The following is a 22,927-nucleotide window of genomic DNA, read 5'->3' on the forward strand; positions in this document are numbered from 1 at the left end:
ACTGTGGGTCCGTGGTCCAGGACAGCTTCTCTTAGCTCTCCAATGGCAACACCTTATTCCCAGACGCTCCTTTGTGGATCTCTGTGTGGATCTGGTGACCCAGCCCATGCAGGGGGGAGTGCTCCTGTGTCTCCTCAAGCCTCCACCCTCCTCCAGTTTCTAGAAAGGGTCTGGGCTCCCTGCTGGTTCCCAACATCTGAAGCATTCAGGGCTTGAGCTTTTGTGAGAGCTCGGGGGTGGTGTCTTCGGCTCTTTTGATAATTGCTAAAGAACTGCTTGCCCTAAAAATTGCCCTGGAAGCCTCCCCCTACAGCTGCCTGACCCCACATCAGAGATCTAGGTTGCTTGGTTACCAGTTTTCAGACCCAATTCAGGAAAAGTCCTGAGGCAGCAGAAAACTGAGTTTGGCTGCATGTGACCCACAGCCACTGCCTAAAGACTGTCCAACCTTAACAGTGTCTGTGGGAAAGGAAAGGAAAGAAGCAGTGAGGGCTGCCCTCCTGTCCCCGGAGGCTTCTCTAGCTCACATACCCCTTGAACCCTTGGCAACTCATAGGTTACTCATGTTATAGACAAGCACACTGGAGATCAGAAAGATTAAGGAATGTGCCCAAGGTCACCTGCTAGTTTCTGATGGGGTTGAGGTCCAAATCCAGGTCCCCAACTCTGAGCTTTGGCTTGTTTATTTATTTTCTCTCTATCCCCCTGAGGATTGTTCAAGATTGTTCACGATTGTTTGCTTATCAAGCATTTTTAAGAAATTATCATCACAAAGCAATCCTTCCCACTGCCTGAAACACAAGTCCTACCACCTCTGGCCCTTGTTAAGACCCCCCTTTGCCCCTCCTCTCCCCTCCCCTGCTGGAGCAGCCCGATGCTCTGGCCCTGCACCCTGTGTCCAAGTTCTGCTGTTGATGTTTCTCCTCACCTCCTCCGGGCTGCGCTTCCCCTCTGTGCCCTCCGATTGCGCTGACACTACTCATGTACTACTTAATGCCACTCCTGCCTGTGAGTACTTCTCCCGGGGTTCGAACACATAGTAGGTGCTTGATACACAGCATTCAAGAAAACAAAAAAGTTCACTTCAACCTGCTTTTTAATTCTATTTTTAGCTTTGCCCCGTGTTCTCCCAGAAGACTGAGATGTTCACAGTGGCATGACAGGAGGTTTCTGAGCCAGCCATGTAAAATGTGAGGTCACTCGGCACTGGCTGTCCTGCTTCAGGCAGTACCATCCCGCTCTGCTTTCTTCCCTGAACTCCATATCCTGCTTCTTCCTATGATACTCTCTGGCTAAATAGATTTTCCTGATAGCCTTCAACAAGCTGTTGATGAATTTTGGTAGCAGCAACATTTTTCACTTCAAATCAGATTGCAGCTTATACTCCCATCTGGGGACCACGAGTCTGGGGCAGTGGTGCTCGCCCAGACTGCCTGTTAACGTCATCAGGGGAGCATCTAAAAATATACAGCACCCAAGGCCCACCCCAGACCAATTAAACTAGAAACTGGGATGAAGGATCTAGGCAGCAGAATAGCTCTAAAAAACTCCCCAGGTGACTTGATTGGGCAGCTGGAGTTTAGAACCATTGGTTAAGAGCCTGGCTACTGAAAGTGAAGTCTGCAGACAGGACATCCTTCGGTATCACCTGGTGGCTGGTGAGAATGCAGAATCTCAGGCCTCACCCCAGACTTACCAAATGAGAATCTACATTTTACTGAGAGCCTCGGGTGATCTGTAAGCACATACAGTTTAAGAAGCATTGCTTTTGGGAAAGAGCAGTTTTAAAATAACTGTATGACAAGTTACAAGCAATTTCTGCTGATTCACATTAGCATTTGGACATATTCCTTCCTTCCTTTGTTTGACGAATATTAGTTGATCACCTCCAAGTGCTAGGCACCATGATGGTTTGGGGGAACTCACAAGCATGCATCTCTATCTTGGCTTGCAAATTCCTGCCCATACCCCATTTTCTCTAGACTCTGGTCATTAATGGTGGCTATCTTTTGTCTTCTAGACCTGACCCCCATCCAGTTCCAACCCTGTCTTTCTTCTCAATTCTTTGCAAAAATCAGAGTCAGAATCCCTTTTTGTCACTCCCTGTCAATTGTGATCATCTGACTTTGAGCTGAAGACAGCTAGTACTTTGAGTGTCTGATGAACAACTGAGCTTACAGTCCTGAGGACTGTATAGTCTTCAGATTGGTTTCAGCTCCTTAGATCTAGAGGCAGGGGAGAAGTTTCTGGAACTAATTGCTATAGTATGTAGTATGATTTCTTGACTCTGGCTATTCAATGTGTAGTTTATGGACCAGGACCATCAGAATCACATGGAAGCTTGTTCAAAACAGAATCTTGGGCCCTCCTGCAGATCAACTAAACCAGAATGTGCATTTTAATAAGACTGTTAAAGTGATTCATATACATATTAAAGTTTGAGAAGCACTGAAGCCCTGGTACAGAACTGTGTTTCTCAAATTTTGCAACATATTGCAATCACATAGAGCACTTTTAAAGTTCTGATGCCCCTGCTGCATCCTATGATGATTAAGTGAGACTATCTTGGGATGAGACTCAGGCATGAGTATTTTTTTATTATGATAAAACTTATGTAACACAAAATTTACCATTTTAACCATTTATAAGTATATAGTTGAGTGATATTAAATACATTCACATCATCATGCAAACATCAGCACCATCCATCTCCAGAACTTTTTGTCTTCCTGAACTGAAACTCCATTAAACACTAACTCCCTCTCCCACCAACCCCTGGTAACCACCATTCTACATTCTGCCTCTATGAATTTGACTACTCTGGGCACTTTGTATAAGTAGAATCATATAGTATTTGTCTGTTTGTGACTGACTTATTTCACTTAGCCTAATGCCTTCCAGGTTCATCCACGTGTGTCAGAATTTCCTTTGGGGGGCATATCATATCCCATGGTATGTGCAGGCCATGTTTGGGACATGTGGATTGATGGATGCTCAAGTTGCTTTCGGCCACTGTGAATGTTGCTACTACAAACGTGGGTATACAAATATCTGTTCAAGTATCTTCTTTCCATTCTTTTGGGTGCATACCCAGAAGTGGAATTGCTGGATCATACGGTAACTGTTTTTTGGACTTTTTTGAGGAACTGCTGCACAGCAGTTTTCTGCAGCAGCTGCTCCATTTTACATTCCCATCAGCAATGAACAGGGGCCCCACCAACAACTGCTGTTTCCTGATTTTTTGATTATAGCCATCCTAATGGGTGTGAGGTGTTATCTCATTGTGGTTTTGACTTGCATTTCCCTAATGATTAGTGATGTTGAGCATCTTTTCATGTGCTTATTCACCATTTATATATCTTCTTTGGAGAAATGTTTATTCAAGTCCTTTACCCATTTTGAATTGGGTTGTTTTGTTGTTGTTGTTGAATAGTTGGAGTTCTTTATATATCCTGGATATTATTTCCTTATCAGAAATATGATTTGCAAATATTTTCTCCCATTTGTCTTTTCACTTTATTGATAGTGTCCTTTGATGCACAAAAGTTTAAAATTTTGATACAACCTATTTAATCTGTTTTTTCTTTTGTTGCCTGTGCTTTTGATGTCATATCCAAGAAATCATTTTCAGACAATGGTATTATTTAAAGCTCCCCAAGTGATTCCAACACACAGCTAAGTTTGAGCAAGTGTTTCTTAAACTTTAACATCCATTCAGATCACCTGAAATCTTGTTAAAATGCACATTCTGATTTATTGGGTCAGTGGAGAGGGGTGCCCAAGATTCTGCATTTCTAACTCCTCGTTAATGCTGCTGCCGGTGGTCTGGGGACCACTGAGTAGCCAGGGTATAGAGGAGCATTTCAGTAATTTCCTTCATCTGAGCCCTGAGATGGGTGGATATTTACCAGAACTTTCCTTAAGTTTCCCACCACAACTGTTTCCCAGCAGGCCCTCTGCTGACCCTCTAACTTTCAACTGGTACTGAGCAGCCCCAGAGGGTCCCCTGGGAGCCTTTGGCATGGCAGGAGAATGAAATATAAAGGCTGTGTTCTCCCTGCTCCACTCTCACCCCGCCCCGCAGTGGGAGGCCGTCCACTGGTCTGCCCGCGCCCGGTGCCTTCAGTTCCACACTAACGATGGCTAGTTCCTGCCTGGTTTTGGCCCTGGTGAGGGAACTGCTACAGAGCTCTGCTGAAAAAGGGTTTTGTTCAAAATATGTTTAATATGCTCAGAAAGGAAAACCACACAGGTTAGTCTGAAGTTTGTAGAAGCAGCTAAGGAGAAAAAAATGCTGAAGTTCTGCTTCTAAAAAAAAAAATCCTTTAATCCATCACAGAATTTTACAGCCAGAAAGGACCTTTAGAGATCTACTCCCAAACCCTCATTTTGGAGAAGAAAGCTGGGACCCTAGCAAGGTGGTGACTTGTTCAAGGTCACCAAGCAAAATAGAGGTCAGCCCATAGGTGTATTATTTCTTTTTAATCTTGCTTTAGGTTATTTATCTGGAAATGGGTAACACAGAGTAGCTAATTCTCTCATATGGCTCTTTTAATTAAAGGTTCTACTTTTCAAAAAAAGGTAAAAATCAAAAGGCTAGGTTATGGTTCTTGCCCTTCATGGCTTTCATTAGGAAATCTCTACTAGTTGTTTATATGACTCTAATAGGACCTGCCTCCCTGGTGGCAGTGACCCAAATTGCAAGTCTGGTGCCTGGAAGGAACTTAATACCTTCTAGAAGGCATATTCAATACCACTTTGTCCTTCCACGCCCAATGTGAATGCTGTAAGCTGATCACAGTACTCTTCCATGCCACTGCCAATCAGTTTGGCTCTCAAGTTGAAACTCATTGGCCATCCCTACAATAGACTTCATACCTTGAAAAGTCTAGTGACCTTCATATCCATGCTACATTTCAACATGTCCACACTGGTTATTAAATACTCTTGAGCTTCTCATTTTCCCTCCCCACTGCTCATTAATCCAATTATGTTTTCTTTATCCAACCCAACTCCCTGCCAAGTCGCAGGACTCTTGTAGTGATGTGATTAGACAGCCAGGAGATGATGCAGTCTTGTCCAGGCATCTCTGTAATCTGGACTGACCTCACTCTGACCGTGCAACACCCAACATGTGCCCTCTCAACACGCTGCGAGAACATCCTTCCCAGGAAGGCTCGCTGAGGTTAGTTTCTGCCGCTGAGGGTTAGTTGAAGCCCTGCCCCTGTGTCTCCCTCCAGCCTCTCCAGCAAGGCAGTAGGGAGGCTTCTAAATCATGTCTGGCTCCAGAGACAGTGCCTGGGCCCTTCATTTTGGTCTCTGGGTCCTGAACTGGAGCAAGCTCCTTTGCTGGCAGGAATATCAGTCTCCAGCTGGGGAGTCAGTCTTCAGATCCTCCCTTCATTAAGACATCAGCCTCACTCAGGCTTGCTCTTGGCTGCCAGACGCACTGACAAGCCAGCAGGAAAAGTTCCATCAGAAAGAGGTGTGCCGCCCTCTGAAGGCAGGAAGGCCCCGCTTTGCCTGCGGGACTGGGCCTGAGCAGACTTGGTGGGACTTGTCCCAGGGAAGCCTTTGGAACACTCTGTGAGTTCCGAGTCTAGGCCTGCGGGCAGCATCTCGGGGCGGTGCTGTCTGTCACGTTCCAAGTGCCTCCCCTGCTCACGCAAGGAGAGGATGGGGTCCTTCCACCTCCTTGGCCATTCTCATCTGTTTCCTGGGTGCCTGCCACCAGCTCCCGTAGCCCCAGGATGTTTGGCAACACCCTGAGTTATGTTAGTGATATAATAATGAATTATACAATGGATTATACATAATTAATTTATAATAAAACACACACACAATGGTTTAATTTCTCCAAGTGAATGATGTGCTGCCCGCTGGATCCTGCTGGAAGACATTCCGTAACTGACTGCCTCCTGGTCTGGAGGTGATGGCCAGCTGCCCTAGGGAGGGACCTGGACAGAAGGAAACTTCCAAGTCAGAGATTCCCTCCAGGCTCCCTCTGGAGTAGGTCCCACAGAAGGATAATCCTTTACTGCCTCTCCTGTTGTTCTAGGCGTGGACACTCATGGGCACTCGCCCACCCCTGGACTGTGTGAAATCTGTTATTCTTTTCATCCTCCCAACCTTTCTCTCAGAGTATGGGAAGTAGTGTGTTTCTACTCTACCATTCCTTCCTTCCCTCCTTCATTCACTCCACAAATATGTATTGAGTGTCTCTTACGTGCCAGACACTGCTTGGCTTGGTGTGCATAGGTAAACAAAACAGATCAAGATCCTTGCCCTGGTGGAGCTTACGTCCTAGGGAGACAGACACTAGACAATAAACATGACACATGAGGGAATTATCTGGTATGTTACGTAGTGATTGATAGATACTGTAGAAAAAGAAAAGGCCGAGCAGGATAAGGGTGACGAGGTGTGATGCGGGCAGATTGCAGTTTTAAAGAGCATAGTCAGGATGGGTATGGAAAAGTGACAGCCTAGGGTTTCCCAAGCCCTCTGTGACCAGGGAAGAAAGTCATTCCTGTGCCGACCCAGGCTTAGATTTTCCTGGGCCGCTTTGGCTGCCAGATCTTTCAGTAACATTTGCAACTTTTGGTTTCAGATGTTCAGGATGTTTCTGTTCCTGCTGCTGCTGTGGTTTCTGCCCCTGACTGAGGGGTCCCAGCGGGCTGAACCCATGTTCACAGCAGTCACCAACTCAGTCCTACCCCCTGACTATGACAGCAACCCCACCCAGCTCAACTATGGAGTGGCAGTTACTGATGTGGACCACGACGGGGACTTTGAGATCGTCGTGGCAGGGTAAGTGCCTCACACCCTGAATTTGACAGATATATTAGTCAGCTTTTGCTGTAATCGAGCCAGATAACAAATAACTCCAAAAACCCAGGGACTTGCAGTGACACACATTCTCACTCATGGGTCTTGGCTGGGCTTTGCTGGGTGCTGGTAGGCTACATCCTTGCCTTTTACTATAGCAGTGAGTTGGGATGGAGGGTAGATTGGAAGAAAGGTGCTTGATCTACAGGCTTTCCACGGAGAAGATTTGAATGCTCTGCTTCAAAGCATTCTGTTCATATGTTAGCCTCCTTAGTTATGCAGGTGTTACTTCCTCACCAGTGAGACTCTCAAATCTCTATGTAGGAGGGGCTGAAGGGTGACAGTTGTGGTAGAAGGGGATGCTCAAATCTGCCTTTGCATAGTATTTTACACAAAGACTAAGAGAACATTGTCTGTTTCAGAGAAGGGAGGAAGATGGGAATGAAGAGGGGTACTATACTTCCTCTAAACAATGCCTTGGTGCTCCTGCTGCCTTCTCTCCTGAGAAGCAACATTGCATAGCAAGAAAAGCATAAGATTTGGAGTCCAAATAGCTTGAGTTCATACTTAGATCTACAACTTACTAGTTGCATGACCTTGAGCCAGTCCCTTACTTGCTGCGATTCAGATAGCTCACCTGCAAAGATGGGGCTAGTCATGCCCTCTTGTCCTAAGGTCTCCGTAGGCTGTTGCACTGAGGTGCACTGTAAATTCTGCCAATCCCCACTGATAGTCATTCCTTATTGTGCCAGGCACTAATATATGCCAGGCATTGTGCCAAGCCTTTCACATGCACGTCTTATTTAATCTTCCTGACAACATTCTGAAGTAAGTATACAAAAAGGAAACTGGGGTTCAGAGATGGTGAACAGCTGCCCTCTGTCAAGTAAATAGTAAGTGGATGAGTCAGGATTTGAACCCCAAGGCTCCCTAACTATAGAACTGCTAAACTACATTGTACAAAGTCTAGTTATCACTTCAAAAATCAGCCAATCAATAAAAACACTACAGGGGCCTGTCAACCTCGTTCTGGGAGGTCCCTAGCTTTTATGGTGACACTGAACAAAGTAACTGGTAAGTAACATTATTTGTAGCAGTTGCCTGTAACAGTCAAAAGCATTGACCTTGGACCTGGAAAACCTGGTTTTAACCCTATACCACCCAATGGTTGTGAACCTTGTGCATATTACTTAACTACACAGCCCTACTTTCCTCACCTGTAAAATGGGCATATGGAAATCTACCTCCACCTACCACACAGGGCCGTAGTGAGGATCAGTGGCAATGATGTACAGAACAGATACTTTGTAAAGTACATTTCTTCTTTCATTTATTCTTTTCCTCTACCCAACAAAGAGTAGAAGGTACCAGATTCTAGGTCTCCTGGAAGTATAGATTAGTGTGCTGACACATGGAACTTTCTGTGGTGGTGTAGATGTTCTGTGTCGCTCTGTCCAGTATGGTGTCCAGTAGCCATGTGTGGCTACTGAGCACTTGAAGTGTGCTACTGTGACCAAAGAACAGAATTTCAAGTTTTATTTCATTTCAATTATATAGCCACATTTAAATTAGACAGCACAGTTCTGGGACTTCAGAAGGAAAAACTAAAGAGCAGAATGTGATAGAAAAAAGAAAAATAGCCATGGTTATAATGACCCTTATTGCCGGAGGTGACCTGCGCAGAGTTGGGGCCAAGTAGTTTGTCTGCATTCGGTTCTGTGACTGTCCAGTCACTCTCTGAATCTGAGAGAAGCCCTGGCCAAACCCTGCCTCGGAGAGCCTGTGCCACTCTGCTAGGGTCTCCGTAAAGGACCATGATGCACTTCTGAGATGTTCTGGTTGGCCCTGTCTCCTGCCAGATGACACCAGCCTCCCTGTGGTAGGTGCTGGGAGCTGACAGAGGATAAAGAACAGTGGGGCAACCATATTTCCCTTCTCCTGGGCCTCCCACAAGTTACTGCAGTGAGCAGGCTCTCCTTTCATCTTAGACGATGGGCCTCAAGCTCAGGGCTCCATCCCATCCATCCTTGGAGGTGCACGGGATTGCTACTGCATCTCCTGAGCATTCAGCTTCTTGCTTTCCCAGTGCTGGGCATTCATTTCATCTTCCTTTTCATTGAAGCCCTTTTCCTTTTTTCTTCCAAGGAACTCAATAAATTTGTTTTTGTGTCTTCTGTGGTGGAGAAGCTAGACCATCATTCATAGGCAGTTTAGAGTAGATGTCTAAACCTTGTCTAGCTTGCTGCTTCCTGGGGGACCTGCAGCACTGTGGAGTCATCCTCTAGAAACAATAACCAGACCATCTTGGGTCTTGATCCTGAATCAGCCAGAGATCAGACAAAGACCCTTGTCTCTTCTCCCAGGGAAGTGCTGAGCCAGGCAGCCCCAGTCTGAGAAAGCTTGGGCTACAGGGTGTTCTGAATGATATTGCTCAACCCCAACAAAGAGGAGGAGTTATATGGAGGACAGGATGGCGAAACTGGGCAGCCTCCCAGCTCCAGGTCAGGCCTTCTTTGTGACTGCTATGAAGCATTGTGAATTCTCAGGGCATCAGAAAGACACATTCTAATTTAAGTACCAAATTACATTCCAAAGGCAAATACAACTTTTTTTTTTATTATCTTCAGCTTAGGATGATTTGTCACTGTCTTCTTCTTTGGGCTGGATAACCAGGGGTTGACTCTACAGATATATTTAAGTCAGGACCTTGGGAGGTCATTTGGTCTACCCCTTGCCTTCCAATAAGGTCACACCTAAAATTTTTGGAGACTCCATTCATTTAAGCTTTCCAGGGGGATGTGTGTCATCTTTTTGTAATCTAGCTCAGTTATTTATGTCAAGAATCTATGTGACTAATCTGAATCCCTCATATTCGAGCTTAATAAGCCATTTCGGTTAACTTTTGTTTTGATATTGACTCTGTAGATATAAACCGAGTGGTCACCATCCTTTCAAATAGCGGCAGCTAGGATCACTGCCCTGCCTTCCATGCCTTGTGGACTCCTTGGAGACATTTCTAACTTTGACTTTTATTCAATTTCATCCACCCTACACTCACATTTAACTCTGTTTCCTTCTGTTTGATGGTAGACTCTCTGTTTAGGAATCACGTAGCAGGAGTTGAAATTTTCAAGAATTGAATGTGAATGCCTTTACCTGGGGCCCCTGCCGTCCAGCTCAGGACAGGCCCACTCTCTATTATCTTACAGACCTTTCCATGGTTGGCCTCCTGAAGGCATTTGTGTTTCTGGCCCCTGGGGTAAGGGCCAGCTCTTCAGTTCATAAGATGCTCTGTACTTGAACTTGTCTTGGATTTGTTCACCTTGTAGTGCGTCTGAATCCAGCCCTGTTGCTTTGAGTATTTACTCTTTGAATAGGTTTGTTTTGTTTTGCTTTTTCGGCATCCTCGTTCTGGGTATTGATGGCATTGATTTTGAGCCTGTTGCGGGTGAGTTTGTGTTGTGTTTCAGATTCTTAGGTTAATTGTGATGGAAGGCGTGAGCGTGCATCTGACCCTGGGAGGAGCGGAAAATGACCGCCCTTTGTTCTTCGGGGATGGGGGAGGGAGGGGGCCGGCTCTGCTCCTCCGCCACAGCTGGACGAGTGCCTCCGCTTGTGGAGGGCTTATCTGTTAGCCGGCAGGTGCGTGATTGCGGTCTGCATACAGCCTCCTCCCCGCGGGGTGAGGGGAGGATTTGATCACCACCAGAGACGTTTGCGCACGCACAGACCATTGAAGATCTTCAAGACCGGTTCCCTGGGTAAATAAAAAGTCCAGTGGTTTCTCCTTTTCTCAGTGGAACTAAACACCCAATCTACAGTCTCACACAGTCTGGAAAGGAATCCCTGTTGGTGTCAATCTTGCACAATTCCTTTAGAGGAGCTTTTGTTTCCTGGGATATCCCCAGAGGTCTGAGATAACCCCTCCACCCTGTCAGTTCCCAAGAAGTTTTGCTCAAATAGAAAGATTGTCGTGGTTGTAAAGTTTAAATCACGATTTAGATCAGTTTTTCTACGCAAAGAGCATTCACTTGATAAAACCTTAACGCATTCTTCTTCACACTTGGAAGGGTTTCATTTAAAGGGATGCTATGTATGGTAAACTAGAGTTTCATTTTTTTCTTAATTTTGCCACTATGTCAAAACTTTTTTAATTTACTAAAATTAATTGGATTATTTAAAAGGCAAACTGAATTCAATTACCAGATTAATCATAATCATATAGATATATTTGCCATTATAAATAATAAGAGCAATGATAAAGAATGAGATATTTATCTGTTATTTAACCAAAGCACCATTTATGCATTTTATTATAAGCATACATAGATATATAGTATGTATAGATAGATGTATCTGTATAAATATATTTATATATGTAGCATATATAAATAAATACAGTACATATACATATGTATATACACACACACACTTTTAACAAAATAGGAAAAATACTTTTGAACTTTCAGTCCTAACTGTTGCTTTGTAAAATGCAACATTTTTATAGACTTGATCATCGGTTTCGACAACTTAAAATGTTAGATTATTTCAGTTTCTCTTTTTTAATTTAAAATACATTTTATATTTTGATAACACTTAAGTATGTTTTATTGCCAAAAAAATTCACACAATATAGATGAAAGTAAAAATCCATCTCTACCAATCCCCCATCCCTACTCCAGGCTCATCCCTGTCTTCTAGAATAACAATTGTTTTCAATTTGGTGCTTATACTTCCAGATATTTCTGTTATATATACAGAGGTAGTTATAGATATCAATACATCTTTACAAAATACGTAATTTTTAGGGGAATCAAACTGACACATGTTGTTCCAAAACTGCTTTTCTCACTGTGTAGTATGTTCATTTGTCCAACATACAGATAGATCTAGCTTAATTTTTTTTAAGTTCCTTAGTGTGGATATGCCACATTGATTTGGCCTCTCCTCTGGTGACATTTAAGCTGCCTCTAATCTGTGACCATTTGCAGACAGTGCTGTACTGCACATCCTTACATACATATGCAAATATTAGAGAAATAGACACCAAGAAGTGGAAATGCCGGGAATCATATGCACATTTTAAATCTTAATATATGTTGCCAATGTTTCCAATCTCAATCTTTTTCTATTTATTCATAGCCTGGAAATAAAAGGGGGATGAGTGATATCAATAGCTATTCAAGCACCTACTATGTGTACTGCCTCATAGGCTCTGGGTCTGAACTTTAACCATTTAGATCTAATAATTCCAAGAAGGAAAGGGGGAAGGCCTATTCTACATCTGCAGAAGGCTGCTGCTGTTAAAGTTTGGATGGAGGAACTTCAATACTCTGATTCAAACAGCTAAAAGGACTTCCTCTAAACCTCCTCTGCAAAAATATGTTTCTTAATTGAGTCACCCTTAACTCTAAGATTCTTGTCGTCGGTATCATGGAAGAATGATTGCAGGGTGCCAGCTCTCCTGCTATGGTTAAGCATGGACCGCCCCCAATTTTAAATACTAATAAGACATGAGCTGGAGCAGGAGCCAGGGCTTTTAAACCCATCCTGAAAACTTTCATAAAAAGGTTACTCAGCAGTACATGGCAGGTTTTACAGAGATGTCTTAAACGCGCCATCTGAACCTCCTTCTCCCTAGCCCTGGGCAGCCAGAAGCAATGGGCAGAAATTCCATCCCCAACCCCAAAGGCCTGAGGCCCCTAAGTAATTACCCTAGCCACACGCACATACCCAGATCAAGGTGTCAGAAGGTGTGGTAGGCAGATTACGGCCTTCTAAAGATGCCCGCCTGTGTCTTAATCCCCAGAACCAATGAATATGTGACCTTATATGGCAGAAGGGACTTTGCAGATGTGATTAAGTCAAGGACCTTGAGATAGGGAAATTATCCTGGATTATCCAAGGGGGCCCAGTTCAGTCACAGGGTCCTTAAAAGTGGGAAAAGGGAGACAGAAGAGGAGGTCATAGTGATCCAATGTGAGAAGGACTCAAACCACCATTCCTGGCTTTGAAGACAGAGTTGGGGCCCCAAGTCAAGGAATGTGAGTGGTCTCTAGAAGCTGGAAAAAATAAGGAAATAGATTTACCCCTAGAGCTTCTTGAAGGGAATGAAGCTCTGCCAACAGTTTGATTTCAGCACAGACCAATGTTAGATTTGTAACATACAGAAGTGTAAGATAATCAGTTTGTATTGCTTTATGCCTCTAAGTTTGTGGGAGGTTTTGTTATAGCAGCAATAGGAAACTAATACATTAGGTAAAGGTCAGGTGCTTGGTGACATTTCTCAGAGAGGTGATGGCCATTACCTCCAAAGATTTTAATAAAATTATTTTAATGATTTTGCAGCAATAAAAGAAATATACCATCCACAAGCATCTTACTTAGAAGAATAAAATAATATATTGAAAAGAAACACACCACCAGCAAAAGTGTTTTTCTTAATTTTTATTTACTTATTTTGTGAAGTATAGTTAATATACAGTGTTGTGTTAGTTTCAGGTGTACAGCAAAATGATTCAGTTAAAAAGTGTTATTTTTAATCAAAGACTATCCCCTGTCTCAGAACAGGTGCAGTTTTGGAAAGAATCCCTAAAATCACACTTCGTTCTTCAGTGACCATCCACATTCCTTTACCCTTCAGCTCACCGTTTGACACCCAGTGCCATGAGTAGTTGGAGGTGAGAAGAGGGATTCAGAGGTTTTAAAGATCTCACTGTCCTCAGTGAGACAAACACACTCAAATTGGATAAGGTCATAAGTGACTTGTGCCCCTAGAGAGATGCAGGCATTCCAGGAGGTTGGAGCTGCGGCAGGCACTTCTGGATGAGAGTCACAGAGGCTTCAGAGGGGCATTTGGGTGGTCTCAGAAGAACAGGTTAGGTCTGTTTAACAAGGGGGCAAAGTCCTCTCCAGGTCGAAGAGAAGTTTAGGCTTATTTGGATTTTGCTGTTTGTTTGTTTTTAGATTAATTTTTTTTTAAAAAAATCATTTTAACAAAAAACTGATTTTCACAAAGTATTGAAGAGTATTTATAAAAAGCTGTTTCAAAATAGTAATATAATTAAGACACTAAAATTGCCTCTGCTGAAAACGGCAAAGCTACTTTTAGTAGTCTGAATTTTTCATCCATTCAGAAAGTGGATTGTGCCCTGTCTCTAGTCACTTTCCTTTCATCTCTCTTCTCCCATGTTTTTAAGTGGTGGGCTGGCTGGAAGGCCTTCATTGTCCCCTGGGCCCCACACCAGGCTCCCCACGGTGCAGGCCCACAGCAGGCTGGAGCCCAGGCCATCCCTCCTCCCGGCCCCTGCAGCCACAGGCTTTTCTTCCCTCTTCTCCCCCCCAGCACACCTCACACCTCTCTTCGGAGCAGTGCCATTTCCACTCCTAGAATCACTTCTGCTCCGGGAGGGGGTTGGGGTGGCAATCTGACCCCTGCCTCCCTCTCTTGTGTTTTCCCTCACACATCCCTTCTCCCCCGTCCTCCTGACCTGGTAAGTCTCTTTCTTTCGAGAATACTATGGTTATGACTCATTTTTCCTCTGAGAAAGCAGTTATTTTTGAGGTGCAGGTATCCAAGAAAACATGCAAGGAGGTGAAGACCCTGAAACCAAACATCCCCTGCCTCAGTTCTGCACATGTGCTCCCCTCATTACCTTCACCTGTTTGCAGACTGAGGCTGGGATTGGGAAGCTGTGAAGGGCAGAAACAACCTGTCTTGTATTTTACTTACATCGTCTCATTTTAAACCATCCCAGCAGTCCATATGATTTGTAGTATTTAATTGAGTCTGAATTCCACATTTTTTTTCACATTTTTAAAATTGAGGTATAATTGATTTACAGCATTTTATTAGTTTCAGGTGTACACATAGTGATTCAAATTTATATAGGTTATACTCCATTTATAGTTATTATATAATATTGGCTCTATTCTCTGTGCTCTACAGTATATCCTTGTAGCTTATTTATTTTATACATAGTAGTTCATACCTCTTATTCCCTTACTGTTAAGTGATTTTAACATTCCTAAAATTGGGATGTGACCTACAATGGGCAGCTTGCACTTAATGGGCAGTTTTTTCTTCCCTAGAGATATGTAAAATAATGGTGTGTCTTATCCCTGATGAGACTTTAGATTTGATGAAAGCACTGTAGAGAGTGTTGTCCTCATTTAGCAGGTGAGGAAACTGAGGCCCAGAGATCTGCTGAGGGTCACGGAGATGGTGAAAGATGGAACTGTTATTCTATATATACCCATTAAATTAAGTTTGTTAATTGTGTTGTTCAAATCATAATCTTTATTAATCTTTTTCTGCCTGTTAATAACTGAGAGGCTTGGTTTGAAATATCTTGTGGTAGTCCATTTCTTTCTCTGGTTCTGTGTTGAGGCTACTTTATTAGGTGAAGTTTTAGAATTCTTCTTTTTTTAATTGAAATATAATTGATACATAACATTACACTAGTTTCAGGTGTAAAAAATAATGATTTGACATTTGCATGTACTGCAATGTCTTAGAATTCTTACATTTTCCTGGTAAATGGAGCCATTATCATTATGAAGTGACCCCACTTATCACTAATTATACTTTTGGCCTGATACTGTTATGGCTACTCCATCTTTCTTTTTGTTAGTATTTGCCAGGAATATCTTTTTTTTTTTCATATTTTCTCTTTGAACGCTCCAAAGTTCTTACGTTTTATGTATGTTTCTTATATGCAACATAAATATAGCTTTTTTTCAACTATTGAACCATGTCTGTCCTGTTACTGATGAGTTTGGTTCATTCCATTTAATAGGAACGTTGATATGTTTAAACTTGTTTCTATTATTTTTTTTTAACTTCCAGATTTCCAAGTTGTCCATGTTTCTTTTCTTTTCCTTTTTTTTATTTTGAAAAAACTGATTGATTTAATGGCTTTTTTCTTTGTTTGTTTGTTGTTGTTGTTTACGGGGGAGAGATTGTTGGGGGATTTTTTGGCAGTTTTTTTTAAGCTTTTTTTCTTCTTTTTTTTTTAAATGGAGGTACTGGGGGTGAGATTCTTGTTTCCTAAATCTCATTTTTTGCCTCTACTGATTTGGGATTTATACCCTCTACTTCTGTACTTTTAGTGGTTTTCTATGAAAAATTTTTTATTCTTTCTTTTTTTTAATTGAGGTATAGTAGATTTACAGTGTTGTATTAATTTCTGGCATATAGCATAGTGATTCACTTACACATATATATTTCTTTTCATATTCTTCTCCATTACTTTGAAATTTTATGATACATTTTTAACTTAACAAACTCTAAAATTATCTAATCCCTTTCTATAATAATACATGGATTTTAGTACACCTTAACTCTGAACATCCCTTCCTGGTATACATATAGTACTTTAGTCTTGCCCTTCACAAACGCTATCAGTTATAATTATTATTGTTGTTATTGGTTTTATCTAAAGGCAGTTTTTTTATGATTTTTCTCAATTATAATAGTCATTTTTTAAATTGAACTACAGTCAATTACAATGTGTCAATTTCTGGTGTACAGTGCAATGTCCCAGTCATGCATATACATACATATATTCGTTTTCATGTTCTTTTTCATTAAGGTTATTATAAGATATTGAACATAGTTCCCTGTGCCATACAGAAGAAACTTTTTAAAAATCTATTTTTATATATAATGGCTAACATTTGTAAATCTCAAACTCCCAAATTTATTGCTTCTCACCGCCTTTCTTATGTAACCATAAGATTCTTAACTATGTCTATAAGTCTGTTTATATTTTGTGGATGAGTTCATAGTGTCCTTTTTTTTTTAAGATTCTAAATATGAGTCATATCATATGGTATTTTTCTTTCTCTTTCTGGCTTACTTAGAATGATGATCTCTAGGTCCATCCATGTTGCTGCAAATGGCATTATTTTATTCTTTCTTATGGCTAAGTAGTATTCCATTGTGTAAATATACCACAACTTCTTTATCTAGTTAGCTGTCAATGGACATTCAGGTTGCTTCCATGTCTTGTCTATTGTATATAGTGCTGCTATGAACATTGGGATGCATGTATCTTTTAGAATTAGAGTTCCCTCTGGATGTATACCCAGAAGTGGGATTGCTGGATCATATGGTACATATGGTCCATTTTTAGTTTTTTGAGAAATCTCCATACTGTTTTCTATAATGGCTACACCAAACTACAGTGTAAGAGGGTTCCCTTTTCTCCACACCCTCTCCAGCACTTATCATTCATGGACTTTTGAATGATGGCCATTCTGATTAGTGTGAGGTGATACCTCATTGTAGTTTTGATTTGCATTTCTCTGATAGTTAGCGATATTGATCATTTCTTCATGTGCCTATTAGCCATTTGTATGTCTTCATTGGAGAATTGCTTGTTTAGGTCCTCTGCCCATTTTTGGACTGGGTTGTTTGTTTGTTTTGTTGTTAAGTTGTATGAGCTGTTTATATATTCTGGAAATTAAGCTAAAGGCAATGTTTTTAATTCACATCCACTGTTACCATTTTATTTGCTCATCTTTCCTTCTTGTGTCTCAGAAAGACCTTCTGAACATTTTTCTTCTTCCCAATATACTTCTTTTTGCTGCTCCTTTTACTGAATGCCAGATAGTGGTAAAATCTCTTGGTTTTTGTTTAATCTAAAAATATATTTATTGTATCTCCATAATTGAAAGATACTTTTTCTGCATGCAGAATTTTTGAGGCTGACAGTTATTATTCCTCTGTCACCTGGCTGCCGTTCATTGCTAAGATGCCCATTATTAGTAATGTTATTCCTTTCTAAGTGGTCTGTCTCTTGTCTCTCTTTCATCTTTTGGATTTTATGATTTCACTACTACATGCATTGACGTGGGTCTCTTTTTTTTTAAACCTAGAACGTGCTTCATGAATCTGAGGATTCATGTCTCTCATCAGTTCTAAATGGTTCTCAGCCATAATCTTTTAAAAAGCCTTTAAAAGAGTCTTTTAAAGAGTCCATTTTCTCTACTAACTCCTTCTAGGACTTCACTCAGATGTGTAAGTTTTTCTCATTCTAGCTTCCAATCTCTTAACTTTCCTCATATTGTTCCTCTCCTGGCTCCCTGTGATGCTGCATTCAGGGTAACTTTCTAGGTGTATCTTCTTCCAGTTTATTAATTCTTTCTTTGGTTGCATCTAAACTGTTGAATTTTAATTTCAAAAACTGTTTTTCATGTCTAGGAGTTTCATATCCGTTTTCGAACTTTCTTAATCATTTCTGATAGTGTCTTGTTACTTACTCATTTATTTCATTCTTTGTTCCATTAAACATTTCTTACATAGATATATTCTGTATTTGATCATTCTAAAATCTACAGCCCTTGGGGGTTAAATGTGTTCTTAGGATTTTTTTTCTGCTTCTTATTTGAAGTGGTTTGCCTTCTTAGTATATTTGTTTGATCTTAAAGTGTGGGAGTTCTGTGGGTGTAAATTGGAGATGCCTTCTACCAGTGAGGATTTTTATTCACTTCTGTTGAGGGCCCAGGGATCCTACTGACCTCAGAACACTCTAGCTGTCTCCAAAGGTCCTGGCTTAATGTGGGATTCTAGGGTTTATGCTGCCAAGAGTTATTAACACTTTCCACAGTACTCTGAGCCCCCTTGAACCCATTGGATTACCACTCATTGCTGCCAGATCTAGTTTTGGCTCCCTATTCCATGGGATGGGATGATTCTTGGAGATTTTCCTTCAGTTTGTACCCATTATATATTAAAAATGTGTTTTGTCTGGACCTACTTGTTTTGTAGTGATAGGGTCTTTCAGCAATCCATCATACAGATGGAAAGAGACGTCTGGAGGTGTCAATAGGTTTAGAATCTCCAAAGCTTATTTTTCTATTACCCAGAAGACCTGGGGGAGGGTATGTGCAGCTGAAGGAAGTAGTACTTAAGAGATTTGCTTTCCTTTTTTTTTTTTTTTCAATTTTTTGGTGGGAGGTGGGGTGGGAATTAGGTTTATTATTTATCTATCTATCTATCTATCTATCTATCTATCTATCTATCTATTTATTTATTTATAATGGAGGTACTGGAGATTGAACCCAGGACTTTGTGCATGCTAAGCACGCACTCTACCACTGAACTAGACCCTTCCCTAAGAGATCATCTTTCCTAGCTGTTCAGAAGTGCTTTAACTCATTTCTTGCAAAATAGAAAAAGCTCTACAGCATGCAAGACTTGAGTGTGAGATGGTCAAGGATAAGTTATGTGTGTTTATGGGGAGAGAAGTATGTGCAATAAGTCCCATGCACTCAAGTAGCCAGGCCAGACCCTTGAACTGTGCTTCAATGGAAGAACATGGGGAGAGTCAAGATCAAAAACTACTTCCAGTGTAGATGATATCATAGAAGGTCACTGGTGTTTGGTTATGTCAACAAAAGAAATGTGTGACTGTGCACAACAAAAAGAACCCTTCCCCCTCAGCAGCCATCTTTCCATGTTGTTTATAGAATGGTTACAGCTATATGAAGTCATGGTCAACTACCCAGTATTCTTTGCAATACCTAGTGTTGTGGTCACTCTGTATTTTGGCTACACGTGGGCAGACAAAAGATGAGCAGGCTAATGAGGATTCTCCTTGGTTGGGAGCTATCCTGTAAAGCAGCATTGCATTGGTGGACTTGTCACATGAAATAGGGATAGCAGAATCTTCTCTTTGGACCTCCACACTATCTTCATTCCTTCTTTTGGGAAGAGCATTCCTTCTCCTTTGGAGAACTTTTCTAATCACAGAATAGTTTGGGGCTGCCAAAGTACCCTCTTTGGCCACTAGGGATTAGTCTGAGGTTCTCTGTTACTTAAGACTGTCCAATCAGTGTCTTGATCTGAAATTTTTCCATCCTGAATCTAAGAAGGAAAGCTCTACCTTTGCTCTTGGATCATGAGTTTTAAAGATGTATCACCAAACTACCATGGATATATCTATGTTCCCCCATCCCATGGAGGAACCTGAGAGAATGAAGGTTACACCCAGAGAGAAGAGGAGAGAATCCTGGGGGCATCAAGGCCACAGTTCCTGTCCTTGAGGTCCCTAGACCTATGGGTCTCTGGCACCTCTCCTTCAGTTCTGGGAGCATCTTGCATTCCTTTCAATAAATCCTCCTCTCCCCCCTTTTTTCTAGACCTACTTTTCTCATCTAATGCCAAAACTAATGATTTGTAAGTTTAGACAAGGCAGCCCCTTTGCAGACCAGAGAAACACCCTGTCTGGTGCTGTGTTGCAGACCAGAGTATAACCCTTTCTGGCCCCAAAGGAGATCTTGTGGCTATCTAGTCAAAGAGAAGATCCTAAATAACGTAAGAGCAGCTGACAATCTGTGATTAGTGTTAACCTATGTTTCTGAAGGAGTTTTTGCTAGCTGGATCAGAAAAGAGAAATTCAAACCAAAGAATTTTTTTTTAATATGCCCTCTCACATTACACTGCATACTTCTAAAGGCAGGAGTTTCCTCTTTTTTATTTGTACACCTATAGTACCTAGTCAGTGTTCAATAAATGAAGTGAAACAGGTGGGATCTTAAGGATAGATAGAGGGTCTTAGGTAAGGGGGTTAATGACGATAATAAACATTAGCTATACTCAGAAGTGACTGATTCAAAGACTTCAGTCTTAAGAGCAACATCAATCAATTAAGTAAACAAATCTTACATGCCTACCTGCTATGTGCATAGCTGTGTGCTCAGTGCTTTGGCAGATACAAGAATACAGTTCTTTCCTTCAAGCCATCTTAGTCATAAAATAAGGCATACATGGAAATAACAGAACAGAGTGTCATATGAGCTCTAGAGGAGAAACTCACTCTATGCGCAGCACACTTATCAGCCTCATCTCCCTAGTGAATATTTCAGTTTTTCTAGTGTCTTAAAACACTAAATTTGATCTGAGGTTGTGGTGATAAGGCTTTTTCCTCCGGTATAGAATTTCTCTATGATGACAACCAGAGACAACCTCTTATTACAACCAGAGTCCCTGTATTCATTTCCTTTTCATTAAAATACAATAATTATTTGTTGACTGAGTAGTCCCAAGGATCTGACAACATCATTGAGCCTCCAGTCCTGGTTCTTCCTTGTTCCTGTCTAACACCTCAGAGAGGCAGTGAAATGCAACACTAACCAGTTGTACAAATGCCAGCCTTGTTGTGATTTTTTTTTTTAACATATGCTTTTCCATCAGTAATCTATTTTCCATATTCCCCCAAAAGCAAAGTATGGAAGAAGGAAGCAGCCCCTTCCAAATAAGATGGGCTACAATTTTAGTTCCTCTAGTACCTTTTAAAGTTGCTTTCCTATTCTGGGAAGCAGGCTATAGCCAAGACCGCACTCCTCCATCCCCCATCACTCACTGCTCCATCTGGCTGGCCTGGGAAGGCTTTGGTTAAGCCATTTCAGCACCTGATTCCTGGACAGCAGCAAAGCCTTGGAAAAGATCCAGAAGCTGATCCCTGTCCTTCTCCCACAGCATCCCCACCCATATGCAAACCTTTTTGCTTCCACAAATTAGGAAGACTTTGAAATGTATGGCAAGTCTCATTATAAATGTTTCCTTTCCATACAATTCATTAATGTCAAAAGGCAAGAGCTAGTGAAATAACATCTCAAAGTATCAAAAACCTAAGTCAATCTTTGGAATATATCTAACATTTCATGGGGAAAGAAATCTTTAATTTAAAACTGGGAAGTAAAAAGTCGACAAGTTCATCCTTGGTTCAAAAAGCTAGAGAGTTAAAGAAATTTTCAAGGGACACTGGTAAATTTCCGATGATTTTTAGACAATAATACTTCCTAGGCTGTGGTGAAAACAAATGAGATAAGACATATTAATTGCTTATTCCAGCACCTGGCACATCCTAAATGCTCAATTGTTACTGTGTTGAGGGTGATTATGTTTATTTAATGCCTAATATAGCAATTGTAGTCTACCTGAACCAACCCTCATCTTAGAAACCTCCGTGTTTCTCTCATCCCTTTCCCATCAATAGAAAAAGATAGCACTGTGGAAGACTTTTGTTTTTAAATTAGAACTATATATCTTCTGTTGTTAATTTTTAACACATTCATTTCAACATTTTTATACTGTGTTGTCTGCAGACATGCTGTCCTAAAATAAGTTGTCTTGTATTTTACTTAGTTTCCTATAAATCAACGTCCCACCTAGAAAAAAGTTTATTTACCCCTATTATATTAGTCAGCTTTTATTCATTCTACGATTTTATATTAAGCTACCATGTGCCAGGCACCTTGCTGAGCCCTGGGGGTTACTAGTGAACTAGAGCAACTCCTGCCTTCACAGAGCTCGGAGAGAATCAATATACCTGATGAATTAAAGAAATTTGTACTTGGGAAAGAATGTCAACTTCCTCCAACCAAATCTTGTATCAGAATTCATAATTTGTAACCTGAATCATTTCTCACTCCTACTGTCCATTCTTGCTAAAAGATGCTAATAAGAAATGGAATGATTAAACAAGTGGTGGTAGAAAAGAGAAGGCACGACTCGGGCAATCCATGAATTAATCAGCTCCTGAATAATCAAGAGGTGATATATAAAATGTAAGTATCATAGTTCATGCCTTCTTAAATAATTAAACTGATTAAAGAAGGGACCAAAAGACCACATTTCAGAAGAAATTAGTAGCCTTAAGGCAGAGGGTGAGCAAAACAGAGCTCTATAGGAGCATGTATAAACCTTTTCAATATTGCAATAAACCGAGCAGGAAGCAGGAAGTGGGACAGTTGTATGGATTCTACCATGCATTTTAAAGTTGCAAGTGCCAACCTAGAGGTCACAGAGTTATTTACGGGGCATCTGAGAATCTGTCTGTGCATGGGCATTTTATCAACAGACGCTAAAGCACAGCGACTGTTATACAGAGGTTTTTGGTTTTTTTTTTTTAAACATTAGAAAGGTATCTTCATACTCGAAAAGAGTTGAAATCCATGGTCTTAAAATAAGTGCTCGTGTACTGTCAAAAGAATGTGGTTAAAAGGAGTCAGAGAAGGGTCACTGAAAGGAGAAGAAAAAGAGAGACTTTAGACAAGAGGTGGAGAAAGGATGCGCGAACAGAGCAGTAGG

General features: G+C 41.2%; 1 protein-coding gene across 5 annotated transcripts in view; it reads left to right on the top strand.

Annotated features, from left to right (window-relative positions):
* Positions 1-22,927, top strand: part of CRTAC1 (cartilage acidic protein 1) — a 140,760-nt gene that overhangs the window by 16,186 nt on the left and 101,647 nt on the right. For all 5 annotated transcript variants that reach the window (XM_006185083.3, XM_032491149.1, XM_032491147.1 and 2 more), the window contains exon 2: positions 6,611-6,810. In XM_006185083.3, coding sequence (XP_006185145.1) covers positions 6,611-6,810 — 200 coding nt within the window. The remainder of the gene's footprint in view (positions 1-6,610; positions 6,811-22,927) is intronic.

This window comes from Camelus ferus, chromosome 11, assembly GCF_009834535.1.
Source record: "Camelus ferus isolate YT-003-E chromosome 11, BCGSAC_Cfer_1.0, whole genome shotgun sequence".
NCBI classification, from domain to species: Eukaryota; Metazoa; Chordata; class Mammalia; order Artiodactyla; family Camelidae; genus Camelus; species Camelus ferus.